Source organism: Myotis daubentonii, chromosome 4 (genome assembly GCF_963259705.1).
Source record: "Myotis daubentonii chromosome 4, mMyoDau2.1, whole genome shotgun sequence".
Lineage (NCBI taxonomy): Eukaryota > Metazoa > Chordata > Mammalia > Chiroptera > Vespertilionidae > Myotis > Myotis daubentonii.
The window spans coordinates 13528748-13551215 of NC_081843.1; the positions used below are offsets into that span (position 1 = coordinate 13528748).

Sequence of the window (22468 nt, forward strand, 5' to 3'; positions counted from 1 at the left end):
TTATGGGGGGAGTTGGATGATCCCTTAAGTTATAGGTTATATGAATGTCTAGTAACTATGCTGAAGACCTGAGACTAATATAATGTTGTGTGTCTGCTGTGATTGAAGTATTTTAATTATTATTTAAAATAATAAATTTGATCAGATATTTAATAAAATCTGGAATTTCAAAAATTCTATTACTGTTAGAAATGAACTAAACAGGAAAAGTATGGAAAATAGAAACAATGCGCTATTTTGGGGTCCAGGTAGAGGCTGGGGCTGCCGGCTCCTCCATCCCAGGCAGCTCTGTGTCTGGCCTAGGAGACCGAAGAGAAACAGCCTCCCCTCCAGGGACAAACCCCCACCCACTCAGGCTCCAGCCTCCCGGCCCAGGGGTCCCTCATCAGAGACTGGCTGCTGTGGGGCCCTGAGCAAGGCTGTGACCTCTCTGAGCCTGGGTGTTTCTGTCTCGAAATGAGAAATGAGCCCTAGGCAATTTGGCTCAGTGGATAGAGCGTTGGCCTGGGGACTGAAGGGTCCCAGGTTCGATTCTGGTCAAGGGCATGTGCCTTGGTTACGGGCACAACCCCAGTAGGGGGTATGCAGGAGGCAGCTGATCGATGTTTCTCTCTCATCAATGTTTCTAACTCTCTATCCTTCTCCCTTCCTCTCTGTAAAAAAATCAATTAAAATATTTTTTTAACAAAATGAGGGATGGAGGAGAACCAAGATGGCGGCATAGGTTAACGCCGGAGTTTACTGCTTTGAACAACTACTTCAAAAGTGAAACTAAAAGACGGAACGGACATCACCCAGAACCACAGGAACGCTGGCTGAGTGGAAGTCCTACAACTAGGAGGAAAGAGAAACGCATACGGACACTCAGAGGAGGCGCAGTGCTGAAGTCAAATTCTGAGATGCGGAGTGCGCGGAGCGGGCTGGGGGCGGAGGGCGCGGTTGTTGTTTTCAATCGGGAGGGAGTTGCAGACTCTGAGCTCCAGATACAGGCGAGTCTTTAGGGACCCAGACTCAAACGGGAGAAGCGGGACTGTCTGGCTTCGGTCAGAGCGAGTGCAGCTTTCTCTCCCAGCTTTGCAGCGGGTGCTGGGACTCAGAGAGGCAGAGCCCCTGGGGACAGGACTGAGAGCCGCCATAACTGCTCTCTCTGGCCCACCCTGTTGATCCTGTTCGACCCGCCCTGCCCAAGCCCTGCACGGAGGCATTTGCCGGATAGCCTCAGGCAAAGGCTAGATTAGCACCTCCCTAGAGGACAGAAGTTCTCTCACTGCTGACACAGCTGATTCTCATAGCCACTTGGCCTGGAGGTCAAACCCTCCCTGGTATTAGCTACAACAATCAAGGTTTAACTATAAGACTGCGAACAAAGACCACTAGGGGGTGCACCAAGGAAGCATAACAAAATGCGGAGACAAAGAAACAGGACAAAATTGTCAATGGAAGATATAGAGTTCAGAACCACACTTTTAAGGTCTCTCAAGAACTGTTTAGAAGCCGCCGATAAACTTAATGAGATCTACAAGAAAACTAATGAGACCCTCGATGTTATATTGGGGAACCAACTAGAAATTAAGCATACATGGACTGAAATAACGAATATTATACAGACTCCCGACAGCAGACCAGAGGAGCGCAAGAATCAAGTCAATGATTTGAAATGCGAGGAAGCAAAAAACACCCAACCAGAAAAGCAAAATGAAAAAAGAATCCAAAAATGGGAGGATAGTGTAAGGAGCTTCTGGGACAGCTTCAAGTGTACCAACATCAGAATTATAGGGGTGCCAGAAGATGAGAGAGAGCAAGATATTGAAAACCTATTTGAAGAAATAATGACAGAAAACTTCCCCCACCTGGTGAAAGAAATAGACTTACAACTCCAGGAAGCACAGAGAACCCCAAACAAAAGGAATCCAAAGAGGACCACACCAAGACACATCATAATTAAAATGCCAAGAGCAAAAGATAAAGAGAGAATCTTAAAAACAGCAAGAGAAAGAAACTCAGTTACCTACAAGGGAATACCCATACGACTGTCAGCTGATTTCTCAACAGAAACTTTGCAGGCCAGAAGGGAGTGGCAAGAAATATTCAAAGTGATGAATACCAAGAACCTACAACCAAGATTACTTTATCCGGCAAAGCTATCATTCAGAATTAAAGGTCAGATAAAGAGCTTCACAGATAAGGAAAAGCTAAAGGAGTTCATCACCACCAAACCAGGATTATATGAAATGCTGAAAGGTATCCTTTAAGAAGAGGAAGAGGAAGAAAAAGGTAAAGATACAAATTATGAACAACAAATATGCATCTATCAACAAGTGAATCTAAGAATCAAGTGAATAAATAATCTGATGAACAGAATGAACTGGTGATTATAATAGAATCAGGGACATAGAAAGGGAATGGACTGACTATTCTTGGGGGGGAAAGGGGTGTGGGAGATGCGGGAAGAGACTGGACAAAAATCGTGCACCTATGGATGAGGACAGTGGGTGGGGAGTGAGGGCGGAGGGTGGGGCGGGAACTGGGAGGAGGGTAGTTATGGGGGGGGGGGAAAGAGGAACAAATGGAATAATCTGAACAATAAAGATTTAATTAAAAAATTAAAATAAAAATAAATAAAAAATGAGGGATGATGTCTGCCCCTTGTGCTGTGGGAGGTTGAGTGAGCAGCACAGGTCCAGCCCGCCCAGGGCTGGAGGGAGGGAGACCCGGCTGCCATGATGGGAGAATGTCACTATGGCCTCCAGGTTCGGCAGGGTGATGCGCACGCCCCCCACAGCAGACAGGCTCTGCTTGAACTTGGAGCGGCAGGTGCTGGCCGTGATCATAGTCTCGGCTGCCTGACCTGGACCCTGTGTTTGGAAGCCCTGCCCCCATGAGGCGATGTCCTGCTGGGAGAATAGACAGATGATATGCTTTTGGAGCAGGTGAGTCTGGAGAAGTGCATTGGGATAATGGGCACAGTGGGTGAATTTTGCTTCTCCGCTAACATTTGGAAACAGGAGGTAAGAACCTGCCAGGGATGTTCCTACAACTGCCGGGGTCTGGAGCCCAGGGCCCAGGTGCCCATGGACCAAATGCCCCCGATGGTCCCCTCTACCTACACCACCTGGGCCAAACCTCACATGGGCCAATGGCTAGGGGTTGAGAAAGGATAGGAGCCAGGGATGCTGGACACACAGGACCCCAGGCACACACAGACCCAGAAAGACCTCGTGTTCAGGGTGTCTGGTTGGCGACCCCAATCCTGCCTCTTGTTGCTTTTCTCTATGCTTTCCCAGCGGCACACATTGCTTCGGATTCATGCAGTGGGTTTCCTTCTTGACTTGTGTCTGTGGAGTCTGCTGTTGTTCCTGAGACCCACCCTGACGCTGGGGACTGCTGCTGGCACGCCCCCTTGTGGCTCCGTAGCCCTCATTCCCGTACATCTTCCAGCACTGATGCTGGCGGAGCCTGCACTTGTCACCAAGAATGAGGGAGAATGAGCAGCTGTGCCCAGATGCAATGGTGCCTGTGTCCTGGGGGCCCAGGCCGCAGCTTTCCCAGACCCTTGTCCATCCCACACTCAGCCCACATGGGACCCTGAATCATGCCCGTGTCAGGCCGCTGGCCACACATTTGCTGACTCCTGGGCCAGGGACGCCCTGGAGTCCAGCCACACACAACTCTGGCGACTGCAGCAGCAAAGGGGTTTCAGGAAAGGGTGCTGGGTGCAGTTCCCACCCCCCAGGAAATGGGTCCATGTGGAGCCCTGCGGGTAGCTCAGCTGGTTAGAGCTGCATCCCAATACACTAAGGGTAAGGGTTCAATCCCAGTCAGGGCACATGCAAGGATCAGCCAATGAGAGCGTCAGTAAGTGGAACAACAAATCCATGTTTCTCTCTCTCTTTCTCCCCCCACCCCCTTCCTCTCTTTCTCTAAAATAAAAAAATAAAAAATATTTTTTTAAGAAATGATCCATATAGAGCCTGGCTCCCTTTCCCGGGCACAGAGAGATGGCACAGCGTCCCTTCAAAATCATGCCCACCATCTTTGCAGATGGAATGGAGTTAAGGTCATTCTGGATCAGGGTGAGTCCTGAAAGCCATGGCTGGTGTCCTTAGAAGAAAAGAAAGAGAGGGGAAGGCCATTGGAGACAGAGGCAGAAACCGCAGTGATGTTCTATAGACGAAAGGATGCCAAGAATTACCCGCCAGGCACCGGGAGAAGCACGAAACAGATCCTCCCTCGAAGCTTCTGGAAAGAACTCACCTGTTGACACCTTGATTTCAGATTTCTGGCCTCCAGAACCGTGAACAATTAATTCCTGTTCTTTCGAACCCTCCAGTCTGTGGTCCTTTGTTAGGCATCCCGGGAATACACCCTCCTGGCCACGGAGAAAGCCAGGAGTGAAAGCTGTGTCAGATAGAGGCCAGGGGGCCCCCTGGAGACAGACAGGGGACAGCAAAGGGCTGGTGCTGAGGGGCGATGGCTGGAGGCACCAAGGAGGCCAGGCAAGGAGAGGATGTGAGGGGGTCTGGGCTGCCCCCTGTTGTCTCTGCAGGTCGCCTCTGCCAGGTGCAACAGGACGTCTTGCGAGACTGTGAGCATTTGTCAACGCTGAGGGTTGTCACAGCGCACACTTAAAACTGGTGAACGTGTCCAAGTAAGTGTTATGCCCAGATTTCAAGATCCCCAAAGACAGACCACTAGGGAGCCAAGTCCGATGCAAAAGCATAGAGCCTTTATTCAAGTCGAGCTCGGTCCTTCCACTCCACCGATGCAGCAGCAGCATGCAAAGAGCCCCGAGTCCCAAGAGAACAAAGATTTTATAGGGCTTGTGGTCTGGAGGTGGGGGCACACTCGGACCACGGATTTGGCTGATTCCAGTTGGTTGAGTGAGGGCCAGGGGCTAGTGATGCAAGGGCAGGGTGCGGCTAGGGTCTCGTTACACAAAGACAGGGGGTGGTCAGCATACTCTTGGCCTCGGGTTAGTTTCCCTTGCATTCCCATTCGCTGATTCAAGGGCGGGCTGAGTGACTGATACATTCTCTGGATTTTTCTTGGAAGAGGAGTCAGGGACACAGTCTGTCCTTTCATTCCCCCCTTGTCTTGTTACTTATGGCTCAATCATGAGACAGACTGCATTTCTATCTCACCTTCCGTTGCTAGAGGCCTGTACTGGGTGTGCAGAACCATCAACTGAACCACCCCTATACGCTCCTTGACACATTGGATTAGTCTTTTAATAATGCAAGGGCCAAAAGTCAACAGCATTAGTAGGATTACAAGGGGTCCGGCAAAGTCCGCTGTCTTCTTGAGGGTGATCTTCAGCGGGTGTGTCTGGTCAGAGGTCACCTTCCACTCAGGCTCCCTGCTGTCCTGGGCACAGAAGGAGCTGGGCTTGTGACCTGGCAGAGACAAACTATAACAAATGGTCCGGTGGAAGGGAAAGAAAACATTTCAGTTTTAACAACCTCTATTAAAATAGGATTTTTCTTCTTAAAATTACTCTATGGTTATCAAAAAGCCAAATCAAGCTGTATTCAATTTGGCCTGATGTTTGCATAAACAGAACAAGAATGGTAACTGACTACCTTTGCTGGAATCTCATGATTGAATCTTAATGTGCCCCATAGAGCCAGGAAGCCAAGCAATCCAGCTGCCATCAGGCCTGCCTGCAGTATCTGCTGAGTTAGGTGAATCTCTCACCTGTAGCAACTCCACCTGAGCCCACGCTCTAGGCTTTCAGGCCATCTCAGTAGCCCTCCTACTCGTTGCGGCCCAGAGTGAGTGGGGGTTCTATAGGGACGCAGAGGCATCCTTATTGCTCCCCTTCTACTCTGATCAACCGCCAGTTATGGTAGGGCATGGGCCTGACACTCCAGCGCCAGCCATCTTCAGGGCTCCCAAGCAGGATACCAGGCTTTTCCCGCAGCACTCTTATTGGCTTCAAGTCTTCAGAGTCCAGACAGGTCTCTTTAAAACATGATACTCCAGTCAAAGTTTCCCGTTAATAAAACCACTATTAGGAATCAGTCTTATTGAATCTATGCAAAGAAATGTATTGCTATGATTTATTAACCATTGCTAAATTTTAGAGGAATTATATAAGGAGAAAAACATACTGACCTGACCTGCTCCAAGATTTTCTGATTTTCCCTGCCAGTCCCTTTTCATGGATGCTACAGAGTAATATAACTGTTTTTTTAATGGCAATGAAAAATTTACAATATGTCTATATTTAAATAGACAGTTACAGCTGTCCCTGTAGTAGGGCTCCCCTTACTTGACTTGTTCTCTCAGAACGGACTAAAGGAGCTTTATTTCCTTACAGGGTTTCACATGTCACAGGTCCTCACAGGGTCTATAATTCCTGTAACAGAGGGCTAGTATTTACCACTTCACTATTTCCTTCTATTCCAAACAGGCCTTCCCCAGTTTTCTACAGTTGAGGTTTGTACCACCCCTGACATGGGCATGGTCACGCAGGCCTGCAAGACAGTATACAGGCTGCCAACTGTCAACTGTCTCTCAATAGAGACCAAAACCTGATGGGTATTCTTCTTTGCCCAGTTGGGAACCTGCCCTCTTGGCAGCTAGACACCCTCTACTTTTTCGGTTCACCCCACATAGCCTCCTTCCAGGACAACTAACACATAGCCATAACAATGGCTCTCAGTGTGGGAATCTGGACACTTGTCAGTTACTCCCAAAGACTACCAAGGACTGTAGACCATCACTGGTCTACAGCAACTGCTGCCAGCTACAGCTACATTTAAACCTGTAAGAGAATTAAAGGTTAATATAACATATTAATACAATGAAACATAATATTTGTACCATGGCCGCTTCAGGCAGTTAAATCTTCTGCTACTAAATATGTCATATGGTAGGGCTATACAAACATCTTAGGGAGGTGACTGAAGTCTACTCTTGACCTTCCTATATAAGGCAAAATTGTCCTTGTCTCTCTGGAGCCATGTCCATGAAGATGCAGGCATCATCTAAGTCTATTATACAGTTTTCTGCAGGTCACTGTCAGGGCTGTGCACTGCAGCCAGTTCTTCTTTCTAGCGATAAACACAGTCTGTCCGATTTCCTTAAAATGTATTCTGGCACAGGAGAAAGTTGTTTTGCTGTATACAGGTAGCTTACCCCCTATACAACTGGGCTTGGATCTCCACCTAGAAAACTGCAGTTTACAAGTTCGATATTCAGCCTCTGGTCCTCCTAACCCAATGAGGTTTCAGCCAGTCTCTGAATCAGACTCCTCCTCTCTTGGAGAATTTCAAAGTCCTGATGGCTTCCAGGTCCAGGCAGAGTGCCCTTTTCTTTGCCCTTTTGTTAACCCTGTTTATTAGTTACAGGGCCCTGCTTTCTTGCCTTCCCACCAGTCCCCTTTGTGGCAGAGCAGCAACCAGGCCTCTTCCAAGGGAGTGCACTGGAAGGGGATATCAGCCCCTCCTCTTCCAGCAGCAACAGGTACTGAACCCTTTCAGTACATTTGCAAACAGGGAGCTTTTGCTAGCTCTATCCGCAGCTTTTATAGATCCCAGGCTTGCTGCTCTATTCCTGGGGCTGTAGGAAGGCTAGTACCAGTCACTGGCTTCTGTTTTAACTGTTGTAGCCAGTCAGCCTAAGGCCCAAGTCTTGTGTTACTTGTTGTAAATACTTCTTATTCTCTGGGCAACAGAGGGGCAGCTCTAGTGTCAGGTAAATTTCTGCTTTCCCCACTTCTCTCGCTGCTTCTTCTTCTTTCAGGGCTGCAGCGGGCAGCTCAGGCATCCAGCCCCCCTTCTTTGACCTGGCTCTCAGGGGCTGAGTCTGCCTAGCGAACAGTTCTAAATCACCAGGTCGGCTGTGGACTTCAGCTTTGTTTCTCCTCCGTTTTTCTCCTGGGAGTTTAGTTGTTTTTAACGTATTAGAATTCTTTATTCTTAGAAACCTTAATCTTTTCATGATTACCAAAAGTGAACAATCAGCAATTTTAGATTAATATTTATGACTCTTAAGATATACCTAGACCTTTTGTGATAAAACTAAGAACAGGTATCAGTTTAATTTAGCATTGGAAGGGTTAAAAAGAATAAACCAGGGCAGAGAAATATTAACTGTGCTTACAGAAAACTTGTTGTGACCTTGAAGTTAATTGATAAGGCACCTGTAGCCAGTAACATAACTGCCAACACCCCCGCCCGCCTTCTCTCAGCCCAGGCCCGTTGCTTTTCCTCGCAGATTTTTTTCCCTCTTTACTCTTTTTTAAAAAAAATATATTTTATTGATTTTTTACAGAGAGGAAGGGAGAGAGATAGAGAGTTAGAAACATCGATGAGAGAGAAACATCGATCAGCTGCTTCCTGCACATCTCCTACTAGGGATGTGCCCACAACCCAGGTACATGCCCTTGACTGGAATCGAACCTGGGACCTTTCAGTCTGCAGGCCGACGCTCTACCTACTGAGCCAAACCGGTTTTGGCCCCTCTTTACTCTTGAACTCTCCGACCAATTCCCCTGTACCCCAGTCCAGTTGTTTGTCTCCCTTTAAACAATGGGAGTTTCGAAGAAAACTACAGACTGCTCCTATAGTAGCCCTCCCTCCCAGAGGCTGGGGTCCAATCTGTGGGAAAACAAACATGACTCTTAGTCAGCCTGGAAAGATAATGGGAGCATAGGGAGATTTCTTGCAGACAGAAAGCCTGGAGACCACCTGAAATCCAGTTACAGATGCTTTCAGAATCAGGATGAGGGAGTAAGGGAAAGACCAGGTTATGTCCTCTATGAGGATCCTAATAAATAACTGAAAAAGCAAGTCAAATGAAACACATCACAGGCAGGGTCAGGGCCAGTAAATCTCTCCTCCCTGCAGAACTGTAAGCCCTTCGTGTTCACCAAAGAGATAAGAAAACCATAAATAACAAGTTCTTTGAAATTTACTACTTTGTTAATTAGCTAAGCAAATAGTTAACTTGAAAAGACTTTTCTCTTGCTTTTTTAAATAAGCAATCTTGGAACCTAGCTAGCCTTTATTTTAGCCTTTAAATTTACCCTAGAATTTCAAATTTTCAATTTAATACAGCGAATTTACAACCCAGGTAAGAGCAACTGATGGACAGAAATTTTTGTTAGCGAAGTGGTCTGATTCCTTCTGTAATAGAGAGCAAAATACTCTGAGAAAAATAATTCTTGCAGCTGCCAGAGGCTTTTGCAGGCCACTACGTGCTTAGTCCAAACGTTTAGCCAGAGGAATCGACAGAAATGCAAAATAAATCAAAGTAGCTTTCACTTTACACAGACTGGTTAATGAGAAGCCAAGAGAGACAAACACCCATGTTAACACTCCCTCAGTACACTAGCCTAGACTGGAGCTGTATCCAGTACCCCTTCTCTGTAGTAAATTGGCTAGTGCCACACAAACAAACTTTGTCCCGACCCCATGATGATTGGTGAGAAGAGACAGACAAGGGAGGGGGTGATCTGTTTTCACAGATCCTCAGATGCCCGCCTGGCCGCATCCCTTGGGAGCTTAGATTCATCTTAGCTAAGGTGCACCCATATAATACCCAGGCCTGGTCACCTCCACGTGGGGGTGAGTCACCATTATGCCATATGACGAATAGCGGAACCGCAGGTTGGGGCCCACTTGGACTCTGTAACCAAAGTCGTAGAGCCACATAAAGGTGAGGAGAGGGCAGGCCCCCTCCCTCCACACTCACACACTTTCACCAGACATTCACTCAGAGTTTAAACAATCCACCCAATTCCTAACAATTTCCCAATTCCTGAGGGAGCCCTATAACTTCCCGGGAGGTGATCAATCTCCCCTTCCACTCACTCGGAGTGGGCCAGACGGTAGAGGGTTGGGGCCCCCACCTTACAGAGTCTGCAGACAGGTCCAGAAGTGTCCATCCACGCTCTCCAGATGCCGGCCGGGTCCTGGGCTGAGGTCAGGAGTGCCTGGAGTTCCCCCAGTTAAATTCTGCTAAATCAGCAGAGCGGCGCCTCCCGGGGGCCTATCCGGCTCCCCCGGTCCCAAACCCAGTCCACACCAGAGGCCAAGAGGCCACCATGGGTGGTTCCCCGGTCTTCCCAAAATGGCAGGGAACCAATTATGTTACAGAAAAACCAGACAAGAACCAAACAGCGCTCTGAGAGTTTGGAGTTACACTTTATTCACTGCGGCAGGCTTAGGGAAATTAATCCAAATTCTAAGCAAAGCCACAAGCAGAACTTCCCTCTCCACGGAAGAGCCAGCCCTCCGTGTGCTCGCTGGCACAAAAAGTCTGCCACCGACCCCTACGGACCTCCACACTGAGGTCGTTGGCTCCTCCCCTAATCTCTTTGAAATGATCAATCATAATACTTAAAGGAGTAGTCTGAGTCTGTCCCCTAATGTCTGTCCAGTAAGTCCACAGAATAAAACAGAGAAACACAAACACAGACAAACAAAAGGGCCCCAAAGAACAATCTTCCAACTCCGTGGAAGCAAAACCGAAAGCTAGATGACGGCATCACGCCGACCTGCGGGAGCGACCCGCCTCATCTCAGATTTGTGAGGGGAATCCACTTCCCTCCAGGAGGGGAATCCACGTCCCTCCAAACAGACAGGAGGATCGGAACATCTTCTGAGTCCCCCGGCCTGTGGTCCTCCTGTGCCTCCACTTAGACCGTTTCGGGCACAACCAGAACACCAGAGATGAGCTCACACAGGACAGAACACACAAACACACAGACACCTACCGCGGTCAGTCAGGGTCTCTGGGTTGGGGTCCCTCGTGGGTCTTGGGGATCTCGGACGAGCCCCCAAGTGTTATGCCCAGAGTTCAAGACCCCCAAAGACAGACCACTAGGGAGCCGAGTCCGATGCAAAAGCATAGAGCCTTCATTCAAGCTCAAGCTCGGTCCCTCCGCTCCACCGACGCAGCGGCAGCATGCGAAGAGCCCTGAGTCCCAAGAGAACAAAGATTTTATAGGGCTTGTGGTCGGCAGGTGGGGGCACACTCAGACCACGGATTTGACTGATTCTGGTTGGTTGAGTGAGGGCCAGGGGCTAGTGACGCAAGGGCAGGGTGCAGCTAGGGTCTGGTTACACAAAGACAGGGGGTGGTCAGCATACTCTTGGCCTTGGGTTAGTGTCCCTCGCATTCCCATTGGCTTATTCAAGGGCAGGCTGAGTATCTGATACATTCTCTGTTTTTTTCTTGGAAGAGGAGTCAGGGACACAGTCTGTCCTTTCATAAGTACACCCAGTGAACCCGCCTTCATGAAAAGAGGAGGGAGAGCAGGCACCCCCCACCCTCAGGCTGCTGTGAGCATGGCGGGCAGGGTTCTCAGGATCACCCCTGTCAGAAAGGAAAACTTTGCCCTGGCCGGTTTGGCTCAGTGGATGGAGCGTCAGCCTGGGCACTGAAAGGTCCCAGGTTCGATTCTGGTCGAGGGCATGTACCTTGGTTGCAAGCACATCCCCAGGGAGTGTGCAGGAGGCAGCTGGTCGATGTTTCTCTCTCATCGATGTTTCTAACTCTCTATCCCTCTCCCTTCCTCTCTGTAAAAAATCAATAAAATACATTAAAAAAAAAAAAAAGGAAAACTTAAACACACAGGCGCCAGCAGAGGTTGGGGGATGTAGAGAAACGGGACTCCCGTGTGCTGAAGGGGTGGGTTCATTCATTTCCTGGGGCTCCCAACAAACTGCCAAACCTGGTGGATGAAAACACAGGAATGCGTTTATTTTCTCTCTTTTTATAAATTGAGTGGTGGCCACCGCGCTGCGCTCCCTCCCTCCATGCTCACATTGCCTCTGGGCCTTTCCTAAAGACCCATGTGGTTGCCTTTAGGGTTCCCCCCCCCCCGGCCCCCCTAATCCAGGGGAAGCGCCTCCTCTCAAGATCCTTAATCACGTCAGGTGCCGGGTTATGTAATTTCCGTTGGGACAGACCTGTGGGGGCCGCTGTTCAGCCCTGACAGCGGGTGGGTACAAGCACATACATCCAGTCTGGAGGCTCATCTGGCCGCGCTCTGTGAGGTTGGGCCCCTGGAAAGATAACCCAGAGGAGATTCTTGCAGAAGAATACAATCATGGATCATCGAAAGAGGGGAGCAGCCTAGCAAAGAGGAAGCAAACACCACAAGTTCATCCAGCGACGCAGCGAGCCCCCAAAGACACCACGTTGAGTGAGCAGATCCCCTGAACTGAATCCCCAAACTCAAGGAGGATGAGAGCAGACACCTGGAGTAGGGCCCACGCTAAGAAGTTCGAGTTCAACAGTGGCCTGTCCATGGCGCCCCTAGGAGTCCAGGCAGCCCAGCCCCCACCTGCACAGCGGCCAGGTGTGGGGGCACCTGTTCCACCAGCTGCCTGCCCTGACCACACCCCTCCTCCGAAGAGAGCTTGGGCCCGGGTGCGCCCCCGTGTGGGCACGGGGGTTAACTGCAGGCCCCCCTCTTCAAGCATCTCAGCAGGCAAGGTCAGCGACCAGCAGAGGTCAGCACCCCATGGTGCTGGCCAGGAGCCGGTCCCCAGGGCCCAGCACACCCAGCCCACCTGCCGGCGCGGCTCCCGGCTCAGGCCCCTGTGCCCTCTGAGGGGTCCCCAGTGGCTCAGCGCTGAGCCCAACCCAGAAGCAGCTCCAGTTTTGTCCCCCCAGCCCCGCTCCAGCCACTTCCCCAAAAGCACCCGCCGTCCTGAGAGCCCTTCAAGGGCAAAGCTGTGTCTCCGGTTCGTCCCTTGACCCCTGTCATGGAGTGAGCACTCGGTTTGTACCCCCAAACGTGAATAAAAAACTGCCCAAGTGAGGGAGCCCAGCCCACAAGGTGCGGCCAGCAGAGGGCGGCAGAGAGCAGAGGCCAAGAGCACAGAGATGGGGCGGGGGCAGGGGGAGTCCTGTCACAGCCCAGTGAATTCACAGTAGGGTCCCTGCAGACACTGCCTGGGTTCTGGAGCGTGTCGTGAGCAGCACCGTGGCTGCGATGCTGGCATCTTGACTAGGACAAATCGGCACAGCCTCGGGCTCTTGAAAGGTGACTTCTGATCTGGGGAGTTTTTTCCAATCCCCATCAAGAGGGAGGGTCACAGCAGCTTGTGGTCACCTGGAGGGGACACCAGTGAGCGCCTGGAGTCTAGCCCGTGATCAGCCAGCCATCCAGCAGGGCACCCTATGGGTCCTGCGCTCAGATGACATCACGGTCATTAGAACGGAGGAGCCGGTCTCTAGTGAGACACCCGCCTGGTGTGGGCGTGACTCATCGATGGCGTTTTTAGGGTGAAGTGCTTGGCGGTGGCTGAGACACCCCTTCCAAGGTAAAGGGCAACTTATATGTTGCACCTCCTGCCAGCAAACACAGAGGCACGGGGCACCGTTGGCTTTGGAGGCAGTGTGTGCACTAGGGAACACTAACGACGCCAATCCAGTTACCAAGAGAAAACCCACTGATCACTGCGGGTGTGGCCTGGAGCCCAGACAAGAAGGGATCTGCACAGCATAGGCGGGCGCAGCGGCCCTGGTGCTCAGCCTGTGCGAGGCCTGAAGAGCACGGTCTCCCCCGGGTCTCCCAGCCCGCCGGGAGAGCTGGCGCTGGAACGCTGTGTCCATGGCTGGTGGCCCCTTGATGGGCACCTTCCGGCTTCCTGCCTGCCCTGCTCCCAGTTCTCACTGCCAGCTGCTTCCACAGCCTCCCCACCCACCCCTCCTCCCGCAGCCCAGCCCTTGTCCTGCCAGGCACCGCAGCCAGTCTGCTGACGTCACTGCCACCAAAGCACACACCCCTTCACTAGCCCTGTGTGGTAGGGACCTGCCATCCTGGCTGGCTCAGAACTGAGGGGTTTCCAGGAGGAGAGACTTCAGGGCCTTATTATCCTACTAGAGGCCCGGTGCATGAAATTTGTGCACTCAGGGACGAGGGGGGGGGTGCCTCAGCCCTGCCTGCGCCCTCTCCAAGTCCATACTTCTCTCTCCTTACCGCCCACTTGCCATGAAAGTGGGATTGGATTCCACCACCACCACTTTGCTCGCCAGATGTGAGCCAGGCTTTTGACTGAGCAACACTCCCCCTGTGGGAGCATACTGACCACCAGGGGCAGCTCCTGCATGGAGCATCTGTCCCATGGTGGTCAGTGCATGTCATAGCAACCGGTTGTTCTGTTGTTCGGTCCATTTGCATATTACCTTTTATTATATAGGATAATAAAAGCCTAATATGCTAAGTGTTCGGTCATCTGGTCATCCATTCAACCAATCAAAGTATAATCCTATCTAATAAAAGAGAAACATGGTAATTGGCCGTATGTCCACTACGCTTCCCATTGGCTAATCAGGGCGATATGCAAATTAACTGCCAGCCAAGATGGCGGCCGGCAGCCAGGCATCTTGAAGCGAACATGAGGCTTGCTTGCTTTAGTGACGGAGGAAACCAATGTTCCCCGCCTGCCTTGCCGGCCTCTGAGCTTGCAGTTTGAAACATTGTTACAAATATAGGAGCTAAACAAAACCCCAGAAACCTGCTTTCAGCCAGCCTGAATCTCAGAGCTGGAGTTGATACAGTGTTTCGATTATAGAACCCAAACAAACCAGATACCTGCTTTCAGCAGCAGAGGCCTCAGAGCTGGAGGCAGAGCTAAAGCTGGCCCAGAATAAAAAGAAAAAGTGGTTGGGAGCTTCAGTCACCCGCCAGCCTGAAAACAGCCATCATCCCCTCACCCAGGCTGGCCAGGCACCCCAGTGGGGACCCCCATCCTGATCCAGGACACCATTTAGGGCAAACCAGCTGGCACCCACCCGTGCACCAGGCCTCTATCCTATATAGTAAAAGGGTAATATGCCTCCCAGCACCGGGATCAGCAGAGCCGGGAGGCCTCCCGGCACTGGGATCAGCGTGACAGGGGGCAGCGCCCAAACTCCCTGATCGCCCTGTGGCTCTGTGTGTGACAGGGGGCGGGGCCACAACCTCCCTATTCGCCCTGCTCTGTTCGTGACAGGGGAAGTCCCCCCAACCCCCTGATCAGCCCTGCTCTGTGCCTGATAGGGGGGAGCTCCCCAACCCCCTGATCACCCTGCGGCTCTGTGTGTGACAGGGTGCGGCGCCCCAACACCCCCCGCACCACGGGCCCTGCTCTGTGTGACGGGGTAGAGCCATAACCTCCCCACCGGCCCTGCCCTGAGTGTGACAGTGGCGGCGCCCCAACCCCCTGATCGGCCCTGCTCTGTGGGTGATAGAGGGTGGTACCCCAACCCCCCCGCCCCATGGGCCCTGCTCTGTGTGTGACGGGGTAGAGCCATAACCTCCCCATTGGACCTGCCCTGAGTGTGACAGTGGCAGCGCCCCAACCCCCTGATTGGCCCTGCTCTGTGGGTGATAGAGGGTGGTGCCCCAACCCCCTGATACCCCCTACCCTGAGCATGACTGAGGGTGGCATCACAATCTCCCGATACGCCCTGCTCTGTGCATGACAGGGGGCGGAGCCCCAACGCACCAATCGGCCCTGCTCTGAGCTGACCAGGGGCTGCACCTAGGGATTGGGCCTGCCCTCTGCCACCTGGGAGCAGGCTTAAGCCAGCAGGTCGTTATCTCCCGAGGGGTCCCAGACTGGGAGGAGGCACAGGCCGGGCTGAAGGCCCCCCCTCGCACCCCCCGAGTGCACAAATTTTTGTGCACTGGGCCTCTAGTATACTAATGATATTCTAAGGCCACTCAATTGCCTGGGAGGCTCAGGAACAGCAGCCACAGCATCTGCGGGGATGGCAGGGGCATGGGTGAGACCACCAGGGGCCAGGGGCCCCGTGTGGGGATGCAGAAGCTGGGGTCTGAGCAGGGGCATCCTCACCGGGAGGGACCCTCCTTGGGACCCTCTCTGCAGCCCTTCATCCCCTGGCAGGTAGGGACCCTCTGGCTGGGCCATGGGCAGAGAGAGCTGCTCCTCTCTCAGGCCCACCCCAGGTCGAGGGGTCAGTCAGCAGGCAGTGAGGAGCTGCTGCTGGGCCCTGGCGCTGCCTCCCCTGGACCTGCCACCTGCTGTCCCTGGGCAACACCATCTCTGGCTGCACGGGTCTCAGCCACAAAGAACAGCCAGGCAGGCGGCCTGAGCAAGGAGAGCTGCCAAGAGGGTGCAGTTTTGCTGGAAGAAGCCCCAGAGCGCTGGGCCCAGGCAGACGGGCTCAGGGAGGCGGAGCCCCAGAGCTGCTACTGGGCCCCAGGAGCCACAGGGCAGCCCCTGAACCCACTGAACCCTGTGAAGCTGCGTGGAGCTCGCCACCATCTGACTAGAGCATGCCATCTACCTGGCACATGGCCTGTGGCCACCCTCACTGCCACCAGCTGAGGCCATGCACACTGCCCCCTGCAGGGTGCTCTCAGGGAGCTGCACGGAGACCGACTTTCATGCGGGTACAAGTCAGGGAGAGGCACCCAGGAGGCAGGTGGGCGGAACAAAGCTGGGCAGAGGGCGGTGCTGGAGCACAATGCAGGCTGATGACACCTTGACCAGCCCACAGGGAGACCCAGGCCACGGCCCCCACTGGGACACAGAGCAAGCCCTTCCTATCCCTGTGCCAGCCAAGAGGGACCTGCCGGGGCGAGGCAGCCAGAGGAACTGCCAGGCCTCCCAGATGCTGTCATCAAGTCCTGTCCTGAAGAGGGACCTGGCACATCTCTGTGTCTGGCAGCGTCCACCGCCTTCTGCCTCGTGTGCTGAGGAGGCGGCTGCAGGACCACCGAGGAGTCCCTGCCCAGGAAACTGGGAAGCAGAGGCTCAGGGTACAACTGAGGCCGACAGGGCCCCTCCACTGTCCACCTGGGTCCCACCCTTTGCTACTAACCGTGACTCTGGGACTTGACTGGTTGCACGACCCAGACCCGCATACCTGAGGGGCTGAGCTCAGGTCACATGGATTCTCAGGCCGGGTGGCTGCACGTGTCCACCTGCCATCCCATTGACGAGGGGGAGGCAAGGGACACGCAAGGGCCCTCACCTTCCCTGCCCCCCATTGTGACACAGCAGCCCTGCCTCTGCCTGGTGCTCAGTGTCATTGTCCCACCAAGATGGTGGCACGTCTTGCTCCGTGGCCTCCAGACACAAGGAGCTCAATGTACCCAGACACCAGCTGTCACTCACATCTCAGGAATGTTCCTCAGTGCAGGCTGCATGGCCTGCGTTGTCCTGCCCCCCGCGGGGCTTGCCCATCACCAATACTTTTAACACCATCGTGTCTGCTGGGACCTGTGACGCCAGTGCAGCTGGACCTGCAGCAGAGCCCTGACCAGCGCTGGGACCACTCAGAGCAGGCAGCCTGTTGTGGGGCCGGCGTCACGGGCTGGAGGGCACTGTGAGGTGGGGAGCACGCTGCTTCCCTGAGAGGGGCAGAGGCCCTCACTGGCCTGTTGTTTTGATGGGCGCCCTGGGTGCAGGGCCGTGGGGCTCCTAAAGATTTCCTGTGGCCAGGCCCTGCCTCCTCAGGGGCGTGCTCCCCTCTCAGGAGCACACAGCCTGGTGGCCTGTAGTCTCACCAGGGAGGGAGTCAGTGTGGACCAGCGCGGCCCCTCAGAACCTGACCTGCTTTAGAAATAAGTGCAGATGCAACCAGTTCAGATGGGGTCAGAGTGGAGGGGGGAGGCCCTAAATCCAATGATGGTTCCTTGTAGGAAGAGGTGAGGGTGCAGAGAGCACAACGGGGTGGGGAGGACGGGGTGGGGGTCCAGAGGTTCCTCCCCAACCAAGGGTCCCAGCACCACCAGCAGCTGCAGGAGGCAGGAGCCTGGGAGGAGCTGTGGCCCCAGAACAACTTGATTGCGGGCTCCTGGCCTCCAGCCGGTGAGAGGATGCATGTGTGTTGTTTTAAGCCCACACTCCCCAGCTGAGGGCTGTCACTGGGACCCCAGGACCCACACAGGGGGAGAGCCTGGTGGTGACTGAGGTGTGGTGTCCACCTGGAAGGGCATGGCCCTGCATGGAGTCTCCATTCCAAGCCCTGAAGGTGCCTCTCTCCCCTCAGACAAGGGGAAGAGGCCAAGGCCTGTGGGCCCTCCCCAGGGTCCCCATGGACACTGACCTGGCCTGCAGGGGTCTCTACTGGGGGACAAAGCCCTGCTGGCTCAGTGTCTGCCACCTCTGCTGGCCCAGGGCTCAGTCAGAACAGATTTCAGAGAAAAGAGGCAACATGCCCTGCTCCTCAATCTCCACCCAGGCATCTGGCTCCGCCCACATTGTCTTACTGCTGAGCCCAGGAAGCCAGGTGCTCTGGCTGTGATTCCAGACAAGTGAGGTTGCGGGAGGGGGCACAGCCCTGAGCCCAGCCTCTAGAGAGAGAGCCCTGAGGTCCACCCCGTGTCCATGCCTGCAGACACAGCCCCAGGCCCAGGCTGTCTCACTCCAACCTTCCCTCCAACACCAAGTTCTAGGTCCTTCTCCCTCCCCTTGGGAGCGCTGGCCTCTGAGTGACCCAGACCCTCAATCTTACTCCTGGAAACACTAAAGGTCTGACTACACCCTCACCCAGGGAGGAAAGCCCTGCAAAGACTCACAGTCCCCCAGAGCCCAATGGCAAGGCAGGCAGCCCACACCCTCCTGGCGGGCACAGGGGACCTGGATATGTGTGGACCACCTGGCAGCCGCCCACACACACAGGGCCCCGTGGACAGGCAGTCACTTAGGCAGAAACTGTGCCTGGAACCCGAGGGCGAGGGCACAGGGCCAGGCTGTGCTGTGTCACCCCCTCCTCCCTGCCTGGGCGGAGCAGATCTCCAAGGGGGGCCATCTGCCCTTTAGTGCCTTCCAGCTGAGTTTCAGGCCTCATTTTCCCAGGAAAAGGCTTTCCTGGAGAGCTCCTGGCTGCCAGGAACCCAGACTTCAGTCCCGGGCACATGGGAGACGCAGCTCCACTTCCACCCGCCCTGCAGCTTCCACTCTCCCTAACTCGGATCCGGGCCCCCCCTAAGGACCGGGTCACAGTGAGAGAGGAGGGCTTTCCACCCTGGCCTCGGGGGCAGGGGTCCTGGCACTGAAAGGTCTGGGAGGCCGCCACCCCATTGTAGAATCAGACTGGGGACCAGCCTGTCGCTGCAGGGTATGGAGCCCCCTCACCCACAGCACAGGCCGCCTCGGGCTCCACAGGCCCTCCTGGGTCCTGGCCCCAACCTGCAGGTGTGGGACCCACCCCAGCCGGGCACCAGCCATGCCCCCCAAATCCTACCCCAGCAGGAAGTGCAGGTCACTGTCTGGGGCAGGAGGGGCTCCACAGCCCCTTCTCACTCCTGGATTTGACACTGAAGCTCCTCTGTCCGCTGGGAGCCCCGCCCACCCCCGGGGAGAAAGGAGGGGCTCTGCAGGCCTGAGGGGCGGTGCACCGCGGCGCGTCTCCAGCAGGGGCGCCAGCGCCAGGACAGCGGCCTCCGGGGGACGGGGGCGGGTCCCCTCTCCACCCTCCTCTCAGCCGCCTCCAACCAACCGGGACCCGGGAGCTGGGGGAGCCGGAGCGAGGGAAGGGCGGGGGGGGGGGGGGGGGGGAGTGGGGGACTGGCTGGTCCCGGGCCCCTGCAGGTCCGCCCTGCTCCGGAGAAGCTCAGGATGGGAGACTGAGGATCTGGTGGAAATGAGGCTGCACTGCATTTTTTCCCAGGAGCTGATCACATTGGAAAATGGGGGTTCAGCGCGCCGCGAGGTCAGCGGGAGCAGCGGTGACCATGGAAACACAGCACCTCCTGTTTGCATGCGGCCACGTCCAGGTCATTAAAGCCTCCATGACACACTGACTGCGACTGAAGGAGGGAGAGGGGCGGTCTGCACCCTCTGGGGGCGGCCCTCCGGGCTCTGGCCTCCAGCCCCAGGCAGCAGACTCCCCTCCACCCCAGCCAAGAGAGCCGCCAGGTCGCCCTCTTCCAGCTGCAGCCATAGCTGCCCCTCCCACCTGGTCCACCTCCCAGAGCCTGGGCTCCCCCAGCAGCCGGACCGCCCACTGGCCGCCTTGGCCGCGCCCACAGGTAAGTGCACTGAGTCCAGAGCAGTTTTTCATGCAGTTTAATGAGCTCCAGAGGGTGGGGAGGAGGCAGGAGTCCTGCAGTGCCCGCGGACTTCAGAGCACATCCCGCCTCTCCCTTTTGCCTGTCAGGGGAGAGAGGCTGATGGAGGTGCTGAGGCAGGAGGATCTCAGAGCAGGTGGGGGCGGGGGGGGGGGTGGAGGAGGGAGTTAGGTGCAATGAAGAGCTGGCACTGGGAGGGAGCAGGGAGGGTCCCCAAACACCCTGGAGGGCCTGTCTTCATCTCATATGGGCAGCATCCTTGCCCGGCCCCGGGCTCAAGGAAGGAATATGATGGTGGATCCAAGGCCAGAAGGATGTCACTCGGGCATAGACTCCAGGAAAGTTTGGAAGACAGCGCTTGTGCCCCCAGCTCACCACGCCTACCTGGACCCAGGAGCCTCTCCATTTACAGACCAAGGGGCCCCCAGAGTCACCCTGTGGGAAGAGGAGACTGGTGGTCAGTACTCAGGGCCCCTGCAGGCAGGAGCAACGGGCGGAGGCCACAATCTGGGGGTCTCACATGGCAGGTGCCCCGGCCCCGGCTCCCTGCACACAGCTCGTCGTCCCTGATAAACTCCTTGATCATGAGGTATTGCCGCTGACAGATCTCATCCGCCACGATGGGGACCTCCACCTCCTGCAGATTTTCAGGCGGTGGCAGCGGCTCTGTGAGAAGAAGCTCAGTGGGCCTGTGGTCCTGAGGGGACGTACAGTCACAGGCTGCGGGTTCCAGAACCACACGCTGAGCCTCAGTGCCCCCAGGGGGACCCAGGGAGTCACCCAAGGCCCCAACTGTCTGGGTTCACTCGAGGCCAATGGGCTGATAATCTCTAGGCTGACACTGTGGGCACCAAGCTCCAAAAAGAAACAGAGAAATATATTTTTATCCACACATAATTTTTATTGGGAAAAATCAGAGCAAGTGCTTTCCCCAAGAAATGCAGAGTGAGCGGCCCTACTGTCAAATTTGACTTTGTCCATTTAATAGTGAATCCTTGAGCTCGTCACTGAAGTTCTCTCTCCTCTTTCTCCATCCCACTATCGAGACTCAGGGAGAACGGGGACCCCCGGAAGGGAAGACACAGGGCCTGGTGCCGAGTGAGGGAGAGAAATGCCCATGGCACCCTGGCCAGTGTTTCCAGTGGTGAGAGCACTGGCCCTTAGGGTCCCAGGTGTGATTCTTGGTCAAGGGCAAGTACCTGGTTTGCAGGTTCAATCCCCAGCCCGGGCCGGGAAGCAACTAATAGATACGCTTCTCACATCGATGTTCCTCTCTCCCCCTCCCTTCCACTCTCTCTAAAAATCAATAGAAAAAATATCCTTGGGTGATATTTAAAAAAAATAAATAATAAGATGCCCATGGCCATGCCACACTCTTGCTACTTTGGTCTCTGCTCCTTAACAGACTCCTCGCGAGCTGTCTGCCTCCTACACCCAAGGGAGACCCCGCGGGGACCCAGCTCAGACCCCAGCTGAGCCTCCTCTGTCAAGCCCGGCCCGCCCCTGCATCGCTCGGGTGTCATCCTGGTTCTGGTTCTTACCTTGAAAATCAATGTCGCCCCAGCCAGTCACCCAGCACCGTGTGCCTGGGGGGAATGCGGAGGAGGCTGGCGGGAGGCTGATCCACCTGACGAGGTTAGATGGTCGCACGGGGGCCACCAGTTTGAGAAGTGCCACGTCCGCCCCACCTGGTCCTTCATTTTCAAGGCTGTAGTTGGGGTGGCGGAAGATCCTAGCCACCTGCACACTGTCATTGTATGAGGGTCTCATTCGTCCTAGTTGGACCTTAAAGTGCCGAGTCACTGGGTTTCTCCTGGGGACAGAAGGCCAAAGGCTTCTGAGAGGCTGTGGCAGGGAGTGGGCCAGCCCCTCAGAGCCCAGAGACCTCCCCTCTGTGGTGGGCAAGGGGAGCGCCAGGAAGCTGAATCCTGGTGGGGGGTCTTCAGCAACTCAGCCCAGCATCTGCCCCCAACACACATCACATGCCTCCCGACATTGTCCATCACCGCCCCCCACCCCCCACCGGGTGCTGGCAGAGCAGGGACTTACCCTGGAATGCAGTGGGCAGCGGTCAGCACCCACTGGGGATGGATGAGGGAGCCCCCACAATCGAGATTCCACTCGGAATATCTTGGATCGAAGACCCACAGGCCCACCTGCCACGGCCACTTCCCATTGGCAGCATCATGCCCCCCCACGATGCCCACCAGCTCAGTCCCTGGGCCGGGATCTGGGGAAGCAGAGGAGGAGCCATCAGGGACCCAGGCACCGCTGCCCGGCACTCAGCATGGCCCCCTCCTCCGTCCCTCCCAGAGCCACCCTCAGAGGGGGATCACCACCCATCCCAGGGGCGTCCTCTGACTGGTTAGTCAGCGGTTAGGAGAAAAGCCAGGCTTGGGGGTCAGGACCCACCTGAGGTCACAGGTACGGAGCCCCCCAGACAGGGGAGAGTCAGGACCAGCAGCCACAGCATCTGCA

The 22468-nt window shown here is 54.8% G+C and overlaps 1 protein-coding gene across 1 annotated transcript in view; it reads right to left on the reverse strand.

Annotated features, from left to right (window-relative positions):
• LOC132232883 (mastin-like) overlaps nucleotides 1-22468 on the reverse strand; it is a 98082-nt gene that overhangs the window by 75447 nt on the left and 167 nt on the right. The window contains exons 2-3 of the mRNA XM_059692593.1: nucleotides 22403-22463; nucleotides 22040-22220 (exon numbers count right to left, since the gene is read on the reverse strand). Coding sequence (XP_059548576.1) covers nucleotides 22040-22220; nucleotides 22403-22463 — 242 coding nt within the window. The remainder of the gene's footprint in view (nucleotides 1-22039; nucleotides 22221-22402; nucleotides 22464-22468) is intronic.